The sequence below is a fragment of the Anabrus simplex genome, chromosome 1, assembly GCF_040414725.1.
Source record: "Anabrus simplex isolate iqAnaSimp1 chromosome 1, ASM4041472v1, whole genome shotgun sequence".
Taxonomy (NCBI): Eukaryota; Metazoa; Arthropoda; class Insecta; order Orthoptera; family Tettigoniidae; genus Anabrus; species Anabrus simplex.
The window spans coordinates 842416183-842431204 of record NC_090265.1 but is presented as its reverse complement, the minus strand read 5'-3'; the positions used below and the strand labels follow the sequence as shown (position 1 = coordinate 842431204).

The 15022-nt window shown below is 37.4% G+C and overlaps 1 protein-coding gene across 1 annotated transcript in view; it reads right to left on the bottom strand.

The window, feature by feature from the left end:
* Window positions 1-5423: 5423 nt before the first annotated feature.
* Window positions 5424-15022, bottom strand: part of LOC136857219 (mitogen-activated protein kinase kinase kinase 7) — a 168383-nt gene continuing 158784 nt past the window's right edge. Inside the window, exon 12 of the mRNA XM_068225255.1 lies at window positions 5424-9792. Within this exon, the coding sequence (XP_068081356.1) occupies window positions 9670-9792 (123 nt within the window). The 3' untranslated portion in view covers window positions 5424-9669. The remainder of the gene's footprint in view (window positions 9793-15022) is intronic.

Genomic DNA, 15022 nt, shown 5'->3' with positions numbered 1-15022 from the left:
GTATGCCTTCCAAAATACGTGCAGAATGGATAGTGCATGAAATCATGAAATTCAACCTACACATCCTGATTCATTTGTGAATTTTTTTAAAAGAAAGTGTAACAAAGAATATAATGACAATACAATACTTAATAAATTTTACTCCTCCAATCATGATCTGCACAGTCTGCTGCAAGGTGCAACTTCGATACGGTACGTTGAGTGTTCAGAGAAGCAGTTTTGTGTTATGACTGAGGTTAATGGTTTTTACTATCGTGACAATCAGTAAAGAGAAGACCACTTATTTAAAGTATGCTTTAACCCACTGGCATACTAATTTCCTAGCTCTTTGCATGTTCAGAATTAATATTTATGTGAGTCACAGTAATTTATTGGTTCTCAAGCAAACTTTCATTTTAATGAAAGAATCAGCCTTTGTACTTTCTTTTTGGGCATTTCAGAATGTTCATTATGTGGAAAATTCTGAATCAGTCAGGGATGTGCTAAACCACGAGACATTTTTTGCATTAATGTAGGCTAAATTAAGGGTATTTATGGGTCACAGAACTGCCTAATTAATATTTGAGCTTTACCACTAGTCCCAGGAAAAAAAAATAAAAAAAATCGTGGTTTGTCAAAACCACCCCTCCTCATATTTTGGTTTTTACTTGAACCTGGCCATGCAACATCGCAATCATCACTTTCATATTCTGATTCATTGTCACTTATATCTACCACGGTCACCACAAAATTCTTTACCATCTGATATTTCAACGACTCACTTTCACTCTCCCTTCTGCTCAGAATTTCCAAAATATCACTGTTTACTAACGACAGCCCTTTTTATAAATTTTTTTTAATATGTTGCTTTACGTTGCACTGGCAGGTACTATAACCATGATAGGAAAGAGCAGGGATAGGATTGGGAAGGAAGTGACCATGGCTTTAATTAAGGTACAGCTGCAGCATTTACCTGAACCATTTTCAGGACTGCTGACAGGGGTTCAAAACCACTATCTCCCGAACGCAAGTTCATAATCAATGGCCTTTTATGTGACATGTCTGGCTCCATGGCTAAATGGCTAGCGTGCTGGCCTTTGGTCACAGGGGTCCCGGGTTCGATTCCCAGCAGGGGCGGGAATTTTAACCATCATTGGTTAATTTCGCTGGCACAGGGGCTGGGTGTATGTGTCGTCTTCATCATAATTTCATCCTCATCATGACGCGCAGGTCGCCTACGGGAGTCAAATAAATAGACCTGCACTTGACGAGCCGAACATGTCCTCAGACACTCCCGGCACTAAAACCCATATGCCATTTCATATGTGACATGATTACTACTACTGGCATTGGATGGGAACAGTGTGATGGGTATTCACATTCATTGTCAAATAGAATGTGAATCAGTCTGATAATCAACTCCAGTCTATTTCACAAGAAAGAGCGAATCTCTCTCTTTTGAACATTGCTAGGAGCCGTGATCATATAACAAGGAGTTAATACGCCAGTAAATTTACAGACATGGTTTGTGTGTTTAAGCAATCTTATATACTAACTGATTATGCTGAAATTAAAGAGGCAAGCACTTGCACCAACACAGCTGGTCTGTGCAACGTTAAGAGCTCCCATCCAGCTGATTACCTATTCATTAGCTAATATCAATTTATGTCAATCTGTACAGAACATGAAAGCAGAAACACATCACAAAGTATCATTATAAAAGAATGAACCTACTCCACCCAAGATATATTTGTCTGGACTGGATGCAGTCAATTTCTAAATGTACCAACTTTCTACTGCCACCAGCTTATGAAGCTCCCAGCTTATCTTCTGCTACTATTTTGCAACTACAATGAGCACAGAAAACATCAACATACAGATCTACAGTAAGTACTTATGGAAGATGAGACGAGATGAGAGGTAGTGTCTCATCTTGACAACACTGAGCTGTTCCAGTCAAACTGCAGTACACAAATGACTTGACTGTATTCACAGTTAACACTACCATACCAACTGATGTTCTTTTGGTTATAATGAACATACAGATGCTACAGGATATGTTTGTTGGCTTTATACACTCATAGGCCTTCATCTGACTTGTTCCTCCTCAAACAATAAGAGTGAACTTTTGCTTTGAAAGGGACTGCATTTCAAGAGATAACATGTTATTTTTGATAGCTCTGAAACTACTGTAACAGATTTTGTCTTAGCACCATGAGGAAGCAATGTCAGGACAGAGCTTATTTCCACTATGTGTGACACACTCTAGGAAACCACACTGTTAAGTCGCATGGCAAATTTTTCAAGACTAGGAGAAAACACGATATGGTGAGAAAGATTAATGTTTCATTTCAGTGCCCCATTTGTTAGCCAGATCCTTAAATTACATGATGGTAGCATCAACAGTATTGTCAATGCACTGGAAAATCTCTAAAAGGGCTGCTCAACACACTTAACAAATAATTTTGTAATTACTGTCTTAATGTTATGGTAAATTTTCAAGCTACGGACTTGTGGATTTCAAGAAAACAATAGTTATATAACGTACTTTACCTGAACCATTTTCAGGACATTTTTCATTTCCAGGTGACTGTCACATATCAAAGTAATGATTGGAGTGCTACTTCAAAAATTATATTATTATGCACACCCATCACAAGACCAATCCAATTTCTCAACATATCCTTCCTCCTCTCATAACAAGACAGGTTTACAGCCTAATTTTGTGCTAATAAAAAAGAACATATTAAAAAGTCAATCTTTCATAATTATAAATATCAAACATTGTTTCACTTAAATTATTCTGAGTCTGGTATTGAATTTGCAATGAGACTTTATTCAATGCAGGTTTTGTAATAGGGGTGAAATGTATGTTTCTTTTTCTTGCTATATGAATCTTAATTTTATTTTTACAAACTAACAGTTTACCAGCTTGTTCATTTTTTATATAGTTGATAAAAAAGTTGTTTTTACATGAAGTTTTCTGAATTTTACAACTGTTGCAATGATGTTTTGTCAAGTTTCTGACCATTATTAAAATACAGTAGTAGTAATAAGAGATTCACAAGGCTATTTATTTATATATTTATTTTAGTAGGCAATCCTACTACAGAATCCAAACCAAACCCCACGACACTGATGGGACACTACCAAATGACCGCTGCTAAGTCTGAAAGCCTGCAGATAATGAGGTGATGCATGATCAGTGTAACAGATCCTCTCTGCCATTATTCTTGGCTTTCCAGACCGGGGCCGCTATCTCACCATCAGATAGCTCCTCAATTGTTCTCATGTAGGCTGAGTGGACCTCGAACCAGTGTACAGATACAAGGAAAATATTGCTGACTTGACTGGGAATTGAACCTGGGACCTCCAGGTATGAGGCAAGCATGCAGGGCAGACTTGCGGAAGAAGAAATATGTTCAAATAGCACAACATTAAAAAATCAGACTGAATTGGACAAATTTGTCCTTACAAATATTGACATTTAACCAGAGCCATAATGAAAGTCCCTAATGATACAAAAATACTTAAATACAGATATCTTTTTTACAGCAACATTTTTGAAGCAATTATGTCAACCCAGCTTCAGGGGAGAGTTTTCAACTGAACAGACCCTAAATCCCTTTGATTAGTCTCTTTCTGCATAATAAATATGTACGACTCTGCTATTTTATACCAGTGCTTAATAGCAATATAAACGAGAGACCCATTCTTAATTATGCCTGTGACCAGTATCATCAGTAGCCTATTCATACACAGGAACTATAATTTCCGAAGCTATATCTTATGGCAATGCCAACCTCAACCCTAATTATTGGAGCCAATTATCCAGTTTATTAAAATGATTCATGCACTTTCTACAACGTTTTTGAAAATTTAGTAGGAGAGGAAATAGTTAAAAAATAATTGCTTTCATAGCTTTTGAAGAATTGTCAATTTAGTCTTTATCCCAAACACATTTTTTTTTTCCACAACATTATCCCTAAAAAGAAGTACGGTGCATACTGTACAAGTGGCTATTTTACTGACAGATAAACATGGTGAATCTATTTCTCCCTAGAAAGAATTATCAATTTTTAACCACTCTTGTCAAATATTCTGACATCAGCTTTCCTTCTATTGCCACAGTTATGGCAAAATTTGCAAGAGAATGTAATTATGTCTATGAGTAAGAGATGATTATAAGCATTCGCACAAACCATTCATTTAAAATTAATCTGTCAAGGTTGTTCAGCGAATGAATGGATGGATGCATAATGTTTTTGTTTGAGATGAAGTTATGGCTCTAGGCCTTCTATTGCACTTAATAGTGAAGGAGATTCATGAAATAATGCCAATTAGCAAAATAAACATTTTAACTTCTACTGTTCTGAGAATGGCAAAACTCTAAATCTCTCTCCAATTTGTTTTAAATACATTGAATATTAAAAAAAAACATGGTTAGTTTTTTCCCATGATGGGGTCCCAACATATAGAATCTGTGGAGGTGCAGGAAGTATGAGTATTTATGGTATTCTCAATGAATATAAGTACCAGCATAGCCTTGCTATTAGGCACATAGAAAAGACTGCTATCAACTGCATTTATAAAAAGGAGGGTATAAAATAAATCTGAGTTACAAGGGTATCAAATACTTTTCCTATCTGATAGTTGCCGAAAACTTGTACGATTATATATATAAAAACCACATACAACTTACTTTTTAGTTTTCACTATTATGTGTGTTTACTTGGCAGTAAATATGTATGTGACAGTCCTCTGACGATTGGGACAAGTAATTCTGACATGTATGCAGTCAAAGTGACCTATAATTCTATGGAAATTACCCCATGTATATAATAAAATATATAGGTTGCCGAGAATTGTATTCAAGTTGACAGTTACCAGACTGTCCCTTTGTCAGTCTCAAGAAACAAAGTCTCTTGAAAAGCGAAACCTTATTTTCAGATCTATCTCCCCGTACATGTCAAATGAATTCCTGCAATTTAGCAGCGGGTGACCCACAGAGAGGCCGTTGGACTAACCTTTCTTCCCGGAATCGTCTCAACATGGTAATACAAATTACATGTTTCATGATACATAACCTCTGATTGTGATTCACTCTTCTCATTTGAGGTTAAACAGTGCTCGTTGCAGTGTTTAAACATGACCGGTTGAATATCGGTTTTAGACAGTGTCTTAAGTGATATGCGGCAGCCAAACTTAGGCATTGTTTAACTGTAGACATCGTCTAAACACCATTTCTGCAATCGGCCCTATCTCTTCAATAATATTTATTTTATTGTATCATCCTATCGTAAGATTTTACCACGTCCATACGCAAGTCCCTAAAACTATAGAGTAGGTCATGTCTGAGACATCTACACATTGTGTTACGTTCTACTACCTGGGAAGAAAGTGGAAGTGATCAATATAAAATTATTTATGGTATCTGCCTTGTTCACAGGTTCACTTATGTGCAACCCATTGGGATCCTTTCCTCCTCCCATGGTTTTAATGTGTTTGTAGTCTTTTATCTGTAGCAATGAAGAGCTACTTCATTACTTATTTCCCTAGTATGCCTCTTCATTGATGCCTGATGGTGGAGCAGTTGGGGATCCAAACTGCCTTCGGGCTGAGTACTCAACATATACAGACATTTATCTTTTGTTTCTTCCCTTTTACTGTATTTACCTGGCTTTGATCGTCCTATATTGGTCACGATTTTCACCGTTCTCGGAATCATCATCACCGTTCATCAGAATACAATTCTGAACCACCACTAGAAAGTTCACTATCTCTACTAACTTCTTACATATGTCCAATTTCACATTCTTTCAAACCTTTCGAAACTACTCCACAATAAGTAGACGACATGGTGTAAACTTGAACATGAATAATCTGTAACTGGAAGGCGACCTTCATAAACTAGGTCTGCTTGTGAAATACACACAGGTTAGACTGTTAAGGTGTTCTGAGCTTGCTGAGTCATAAGAATGCAGCATGGTTCACAAGGCCCTTCAGTATTTATATCAACTTGCTTAGAATAACAACATGCGTGACAAGTGCTATGGAGCGTTCAGCACGGCAGATGAGCCGTAAATCTTGAGCGCTCAGGAGCGTTAGGAGCGGCACAGGGTTATTACATTGTTTCATTTAACAAAACCGTTCCCTATAACTGAACGTAACTGATCAACCTTCTGAACACCATAATGATCATTACCATGTCAAACAAAAACCAAGCAACACAGCTTTGAACATCTCGGTATTAAGTTTTCATTTTAAACTTGCCAAAGAGAACAGGACTTCCAGTTATACGGCAGCTAATAAAGATCCACTTTCATCCACCCACAGTGACCAATAAGAGAAGGACATTCAGCCACTCAAGCAACATCCTGAAATGACAGAAAATTCAAAACTTAATTTGAGTAAATGTAATCACTGACTTGTCCGACTCGTTGGCTGAATGGTCAACGTATTGCCCTTTGGTTCAAAGGGTCCTGGGTTTGATTCCCGACTGGGTCTAGGATTGTAATTGTTTCTGATTAATTCTTCTGACTTGGGGACAGGGTGTGTAGTCCCAACACTTCCCTCTTTATATTCAGACAACACACTACCAACCACCACAGAAACACGCAATAGTGATTACATCCCTCCACAGGGTTGGCGTCAGGAAAGGCATCCGGTTACAAAACAGGGCCAAATCCACATATGCGACGCAGTTTGCACCTGCGACCCCACAGATGTGGGAAAAGCGGTAGAAAAGGCAAAGAAGAATCAATGACTTATAATCAGGAATAAATAAATAACCGATCGGGAGGTTGGAAAGCAATGAGAAAAGTCCAGAGGCTCCTGCCTAAATCGGGAGAGTTGACAGGTATGCATTTGTGTTCATTTTAATGTTCTTTTCTTCTTTTATATGACTTGTTATGTAAAAGCTACTGATAATATGTGATGAACAACTTTGTGATGTCTTATTGTTTTATATACAACATGTATAAAAGTAGACCGAAACAGTCAAGTAAACACCTGTACAATTTTTGTTATGATTGTGATGGTTTTCACCAACACCCCAAAGGTACAGAAAAAACAAAGAAAACTAAAATTAAAAAACAAAACATAATTTCCTCATTTTGGTTGTACTGTATAAGTAATAATAAGGTAAAAAACAACAACCCTTTATGAATCTCTTGATGTCACTATTCTCCAGTGATACAGAGAAAAGTGTTATCATATATCCCTGCTAGCAGATTGGACTACAAGATAAAATCATCAAGTGGCAAATATTTTAAAGCTCTCCTTGGCATGCTGTAGGTGTTAGAATTACAAGTACAATATTTTATACATTTTTTAATAAAATTTTTACATAGAGTTAAAGATCATTAAATTAGCATAGGAAGTTAATGGTAATTTGGTTTTTATGAATATCCTTTAAACTAGACAAAACCAGGGGGTGGGTGGGTGGGTGGAGGGGGGGGGAGGGGTAGAGGAGGAGGATGTTTTGATTCAGCACATTTTTGATCAGAATCAGCTATCTCTAGAAGTGTGGAAAACAATATTTCCAAGAGTTATCTTCCTGAAAATAAAAGAGCATCATACTAATTTATAAGGATCTACATTCTTCACATGCAATGGTGTGGGATGCATGGTCTTTACTTAAAGTCTTTTAATCCTAACTTTAAATAAATTAATTATATTAAAACATTATTAATTCATACTTAAAGACACATTAAAGACCACCTGCAAATCCCCTCAATCTTACAACTTGAAAGCTGCATATGACCACATGGTCCAGCTGAGACTGGCATTGCTTCTACTAACTTGGGGTTACACTTCTCTATTTCATCTTTTCTGGTCAACCACCTTTGGTTAAATCTTAGATTTCAAAAGTATTAACCTTTCAAAGCCTACGGAGTCTTACTTTGCTACCTTTTAAATAAAACTCTTGGATCTCAAAAGTATTAACCTTTCAAAGCCTACAGAGTCTTACTTTGCTACCTTTTTAATAAAACCCTCAGTCTTTAAGGAATCAGAACTTTTCCATCAATTGAGTTAAAAGGGAGAGATAAATAATCTCACTGTTTTGCTCCTTAAAATAATCAACACCCTTAAACATAATCTCAATGTTTTGCTCCTTAAAATAATCAACACCCTTAAACATCTGTTAAGTACTTTGTAACTCTAAAATGTTTCATTTCATTGACTAGACTAGCTTCACGTGCAAGCAATATTTTTCATTCTTACTTTTCTAAAATGCACTTCCTATCCCAGTTTACACTGGACACACATGAAGCTCTTACATAGCCCAATAGACTCAAAATTATAGTTATAATCTTGCTGGATATGCCCCAAAATAGGTGTAATTCTGGAGTACTACTCAGATGATACAGATGTTGATTCCCATAGGGAACCTGAAATATTTGTCCTGAACTACTCAGAACATAATGTAAATTCATGTGAAGTGAAGACCTATGATAAATTCATGTTATATTCTGGGCTCTCAGAGTAAAAAATGTACAAAGAGACCTGAATAAATCAACTAATCATACTTTATTAGATACTGCACATAGGTTACTCAACCAACCTGATGAATGAGGTTCTCTATCTGAGCACTTGGGTAAGGGGATGAAAGACAGATTACACCTGCTTTTAATGGAAACTCTCCAGAAGTAAAAGACAAATCAATAATGGCATAAAAATAAGAGTGGGTATAAAAGGTAACCTTGGACACACATTTTCAGAATTTGCCAAAGGTAGAAAGCAACAAAAGTAATGGAATGCCACTGAAGGGAATGCAGAGAAATGATATACAGACTAAATATAATTTTCCAAAGCAGTAGGGCACTATGAATTTCAGATTATGAAGTCCACTTTGCAGTTGACTAGCTTAACATTGCTCTAGTGTATAGTTCAGGTAAATAATATGAAGAGATTTTGTTTGTTTTCTTTCCCCCACCTCACAATTTAGATCTCTTCAGGTATTCTTCACTTGCTCCATTTCTCAGTACATAAAATTTTCTAAAGAGAACTGAACTGAACATGCTGGACACTATTACGACTGTTTATAGACAGATGCTAAAACCATTTTGCTTAGAAAAACAGCTGTACAATGGGTCTATATTTTCAATTCAAAAGGGGAGACTGTTATAAGGAAATATCATGATAACTTCCTGAATTGAACAGGTGCACTCTGTCAACTGCTGTTACAAACCTAAAGCTGTTTTTAACATTCACGCAAGAAGCAACGTAAAGATTCTGAAAAGGTCAACAGAGTATTCCAGAGCAAGGAGTGCACAGAATCTCATAGTTTCAGACATGCCACCCATGGGCTGAAAAATATTCCTGGTAGGGAAAAGGACACCTCCTGCTCCTGTCCAGACATCAGGAGAATTAAGGCAAGAGTCAGCTCAATTCGTTTAGAAGCTATCATCCAAAATCCTTGGAGGTATCAGTCACTTATGACACATTGCTCTCAATATCTGGGAGAATTCGAACCTTTAATGATGGTGTTATACCTGTTCCACACACAGTTTTGGTCCAACTACTTCATAAGTTGTTTACACCATGTGTCTAGAACCATTGCCACAGGGGAATCCTGAACATCTGTAAATCCAGAAGTAGAGTAGATGCCAGGGGCTGGGTGGAATATGCCCCTGTGGCTGTGAACAACATGAATACAATCTTGCGAAGTTTGTACTTGTGTTGATGTTAGGTGGCATCTTGCCGAGAGACCACCACCCACCCATCGTTCTCCATGGGTCCACCTTGCTGTTGACGCTTGATCAGCTCCAACTGGCGTTTCAGGTTGCTGTGCAAAGCTACCAGGTTATCCTGTGAACCAAGATGTTTTTTATGTATTAGTATAAGTAAAGGTAGGCATTTCTGGGAAGCTAATATCAAATTCATGTAAAGTTAAAAAAACAGACAAATTTATGTAAAGTTTAAAACAGAAATAGTGTATGGTATTTTTCTTTTTACAATTTGATTTACATTGCACCAACACAGATAGGTCTTGTGGCAATGGTGAGATAGGAAAGGCCTAGGAATGGGAAGGAAGTGGCCGTGGCCTTAAGGTACAGCCTCGGCATTTGCCTGGTGTGAAAATAGGAAACCACGGAAAACCATCTTCAGGGCCGCCGACAGTGGGGTTCGAACTCACTATCTCCCAGATGCAAGCTCATAGCTGCGCGCCCCTAACTGCACGGCCAACTCACTTGAGTATAAGACAACATGTGTCCCTAACTTCGCCATTTAAAATTAATCATTTAACTCTATCTATCTATTGGTAATTATGGGATTAAAATAAGCATGGAGAAAATTAAAACAATGACAATGACTAGAGGAGAAAGAGAAGGGAAAGGTACTACAAAGAAATTGGGGGAACAAGATATTGAAATCTGGGAGAGCTTCAAGTACAGTACTTGGGAAGTGAGCTGATCTGGATATGATGAACAGTAAGAGTAGACAACAGGGAAATGCATTTTACCATACTGTGAAGAACTTGATCTGGTGTAAAGAAGTGTAAAAAGGTGATGTAAAATATGTATGACTGTCCCATACTGACATATGTGGCAGAGACCTGGATACTGACAAAAAGAGCCCTGAGAGAAGTGCCAAAAACCTGCTTGGCAATACAACTGTGTGCGGGAAAGCAATCAGCTGATCGTTAGGGGGGAAGTTTAGCACATGAGTTAGTAGAATTAAACATAGATTTTCGCAGTTTTATTGAAATTTTTAACGATGGCCGCGTGTTCACTCAGATATATGCGAGAATGAGTCGTCATTGACTGCATTATTAAGTGGAAAGTCGTTAATTAGTGAAGAAAACTTAGTGTGAGTGTGTATTTATGTGAAGCTATAGGTTAAGAAGATCATTCTTCAGTGTTTTAATTTTGTAGTTTATTTGTGTAAAGTTATATTTATAGTGTAAAATTAATTGAGTTAGTGCATTCTGTGTTTTATTATTAACCACGAATTGTATATACGGTACTTGAATTAAGATGATCAGTGAGGGAAATCACCATGCCTAAGAGTTGCTGTGTGCCTGGCTGCAAAGCCAATTATAAACAAGGAGAGTACACTCCGGTATTAGTGTTTCCTTCTGATGAAGAACGAGTTAAGTTATGGAAGAAGGCTATTCCCGGGAGAATTTAATAGTTAATCACAACACAGTTGTGTGTATCAAGCACCTTCCTGAAAATCACATCCTGAGAGAAATAAGAGTGTCCCGTCGAGATGGCGAGTTAATTTTTTTTATTATGTCATAAACATGGGTAACATTAGTTAGGCCCTATATTTTCATGTAATCAGACCTACGGCTTATCTGAATTTGGTGTGTTTGAAAATGCAAGTCTTATTTATGAGTATCACCGAGCTCGATAGCTGCAGTCGCTTAACTGCAGCCAGTATCCAGTATTCGGGAGACAGTGGGTTCGAACCCACACTGTGGGCAGCCCTGAAGATGGTTTTCCGTGGTTTCCCATTTTCACACCAGGCAAATGCTGGGGCTGTACCTTAATTAAGGCCACAGCCGCTTCCTTCCCACTCCTAGCCCTTTCCTGTCCCATCGTCACCATAAGACCTGTCTGTGTCGGTGCAACGTAAAGCCACTAGCAAAAATAAAAATAAAAATAAGATACCTGAATTTCCTAAATCGAGGGGGCTTACAGTATCCATCAGACATGTCAATAGAACTTGGAATTGAGGTGTACAAAGTATTTTGTGTGTTGGTGTCAGATATATATAAGATGGTATTTCTAAATTCAGACGATCCTAAGTGTGTCACAAAATCCCTGGCTTTGGAGTCAATGCAATTGGCTGATTCCCTAGTCATTTGTGACTGCGGGAAAAAATTGGAAGACCTGGCCGGACAGTGTAGGCCTATATATATATTTGGGTGAATATATTTTTAAATAACTTTTCCATAATTCACACCGACTTGTGTATTCAACAAAGTGCTTCAAAGAGAGCAGACCTACTCCATACTGGTGTAACTTCCTGTAAGAGGTCCAGGAAAGCTGCAGTGTTCATGGAGTGGAAACAGTGAGGTACAGAAATAATTTATATTTGTAATAAATAGTAATGGTAATTAGCTGGATGTTATCTGTCAGTGTGTATGATGTGAATATTCCAGTTGACCAGAAAATGGATAAAATCGCAAGAATATGTCTCAAAGTGTTAAGCTGTACTCACGCAAACGAACGTATATACGCGAGAAATAGAACGTTACGGAGAAAGATATGCATTGTATGTCAGAATTAACAAATATTTGAGGATAGGTTTTGGTTTTATAAGGTGTTAACAGTTCTTTAAGTAATTTAAACAAGTGTGTTATTCAAGCGGAGCGTATGCGTATCGCCTTCAAGTCCCCCCCCAAGCGTGACGTCATCAGAGGTACAGTACGGCCTGGACATTACGAAGGCAGTGACACTGGGAAGTGTTTGCAGATGGAAATGTCATTAAAATATGTTGTCATTTAAATTCCATTTAGTCCTCTCCATTTCAAGATATCTCAATGAAATTTCATAATCGTAACTGGGGATCCTTACCAAACAAGATTATGTAAATAAGATACCATATATTTAAAATGTCTTTTAGGAGAGAGATTTTGTCACTTACTCATAAAAAAAACTTGGAAGCATTTTTCTACCAATTAGGTACACTTTTCTCATAAACTAGTGGTTAGATTCCACCAAACTTTTTATACATGATTTCTAAGACCCTGTTTGATGTAGTGGGTGAAATATAAAGTTACAATATTCCTCCTTGCATTTTAAAAATAAAATTGTTGACATACTTGAAATTTTTTACAAAATTTTGAGTAAATTCCAATTTTTTTCTGGACACTGTTGTGCATATAATCATCATATCTCTCACCAGCTGTGTTGTACTCAATCCTGATAATAACTACAAAAGAAATCAGACCTGTATGAATTATAGGGCTTGAGAAATGTGTACCTAAATAAAGAAAACATCAACTTTTGCAAAAACATAAAAAACTAAAACCATGCCAATTTAGCACATACCAATGGTGTTAAAACTCCCCAGGACCATACTCATCATCTTTCCTGGCCTCTTCATCTTCTTTCCTCTTTTTGTCTGCCCTCCTTTTCAACCCAGCTTCCTTGGTCATCTGCTGAACAGTTTTTTCAGCTTCCATGACTCACTGCAAGTCTATTTTCTGGAGGGCACTCTCCACGTTCTTCCCTGGCTTGATGCCAAGCTTCTCCATAACTTGCAGTCTTTTAACACTTCCATCGTTAAAGCATATGACAGCATCAAAAACTGCAAGTTTTGAAGTTTTTATTCCTATGAAAACAGTTTTGGGTACCCTTTCCCATATGCAATGGTTGAAGATTTCATTGGGGTTCTGGGTAGGACCATGTAAACATTTAGCCAGCAGCTTTGAATCACAGAGTTCTCTGTACACAGGCTTTATTTCTGGCAGAACTGCTCGAGGTAATGAGTGCGTATGTGAGAAAGTGTCGCCTGTTACCTGTGCCTTTTGGTACCCACACCACCAGGAGTCAGCACCTTTTGGGCAAAATTCATGGAGGCACTGGCAGGTACATTCGTACCTGTTTCACTACAATTGACTCTGTTTCCTTTAGTGGCAACACGAGAATAATACTTTCTCTTCCCAAATTTCTTAATTCTGCCCATACTCGCAAACTAGATACACAATATGAGAGCAAAACTAGTAAAAACACATTGCTTTCACTAACTTTCTAACCAAAACACACCTCATGTAAACATACAATGAAAGGCGGGAAATACGTTGTTCATTTGTTTTCATGGCCTTCATAACTACTCCTGAGTGGCCAGAGATACTAACCTATCAGTTGACATTTACCACAGACTCATAAAGAGAATTGTTCCAGCTGCAGCAGTTACATTTGCAGATCATTGTAAGCTTGAAATGAGGGCGTGGCTGTACAATGCCATATTTAAAAGACCGATTTGGGGGCTTTAGATTGTGATAAAGTAAAAATTAATTATATCAGCATGTAGAGCACACTCCACAGAATGATATCACACCAAAAAAGAAAATACGAATTTCTGACCGCAAAACACTTCCCAGTGTTCGTAACGAAACTTGTTCCACCAAGTAAAACTCTCAGAATGCCTTCTGTCTCCTTCCAACTGTTGTAGTCACTCATAAGACTTCTGTACTTTCCCTAAACAATAACCGGTGAAATGGGATATGAAGATGATCCTTTAAGCAAGTTCACCGCTGATCGCTTTTCCAGTTCTTGTTCTTTGGTCACTGGTATATGTAGTGCATCTCAAATTACTATTATGTCTACTAGACTTTTAAAGGTTACATGAATTTCCCATAAAGTCAATACAAAACAATTTAAACATTACATTTTTTAACTGTAATTTTTATGTTGTACTTGAAAATATGGTTTCGCAAGTATTGATTCTTTTAAGTTCCCGAACACATTATAATCAATTCTGACAGTCTTGAAAAACGCTTGATTGAGAATTCATAACCAAAGACGATGCAAAACCTTTAAATAAGATATCACAACGATTGTGCTTCACTGGCAGTGTGCCTGAAAAGAGCTGCACTACCTTGCGATGAGGACATGAATTTACAAAATAACAAAATACTGGACCGAATAAGAATAAAGAATGATGTTTGGGACAAACTGGGGGATGAAATACTAAAGATCCCAAAAAATAACATCAAAATTCTCCTGGGAGACTTCAATGCACAAGTGGGGTGGGAAAGGAAGTACATTGAAATAGTTGGACAATATCCGGCACACAACAGGACAAATAAAAACGGAGAAAGACTGATCAATTTATGCAATATGAACAACTTCAAACTCATGTCTACCCATTTCAAAGCACGCCCCAACAAAAAAAAACATGGGTATCACCAAACCCTTTGCTAGGCGAATATCAACTGGACCATGTAGCTATACCCAAGAACAATTACAAGGAAATTCATAACGTCAAAGTTAGAAAAGTGGTTAATGTAACATCAGACCATTATTTATCACACATTAAGATGAATTTCATACCCGGACGAAAAACACATATCTGTGGCAAT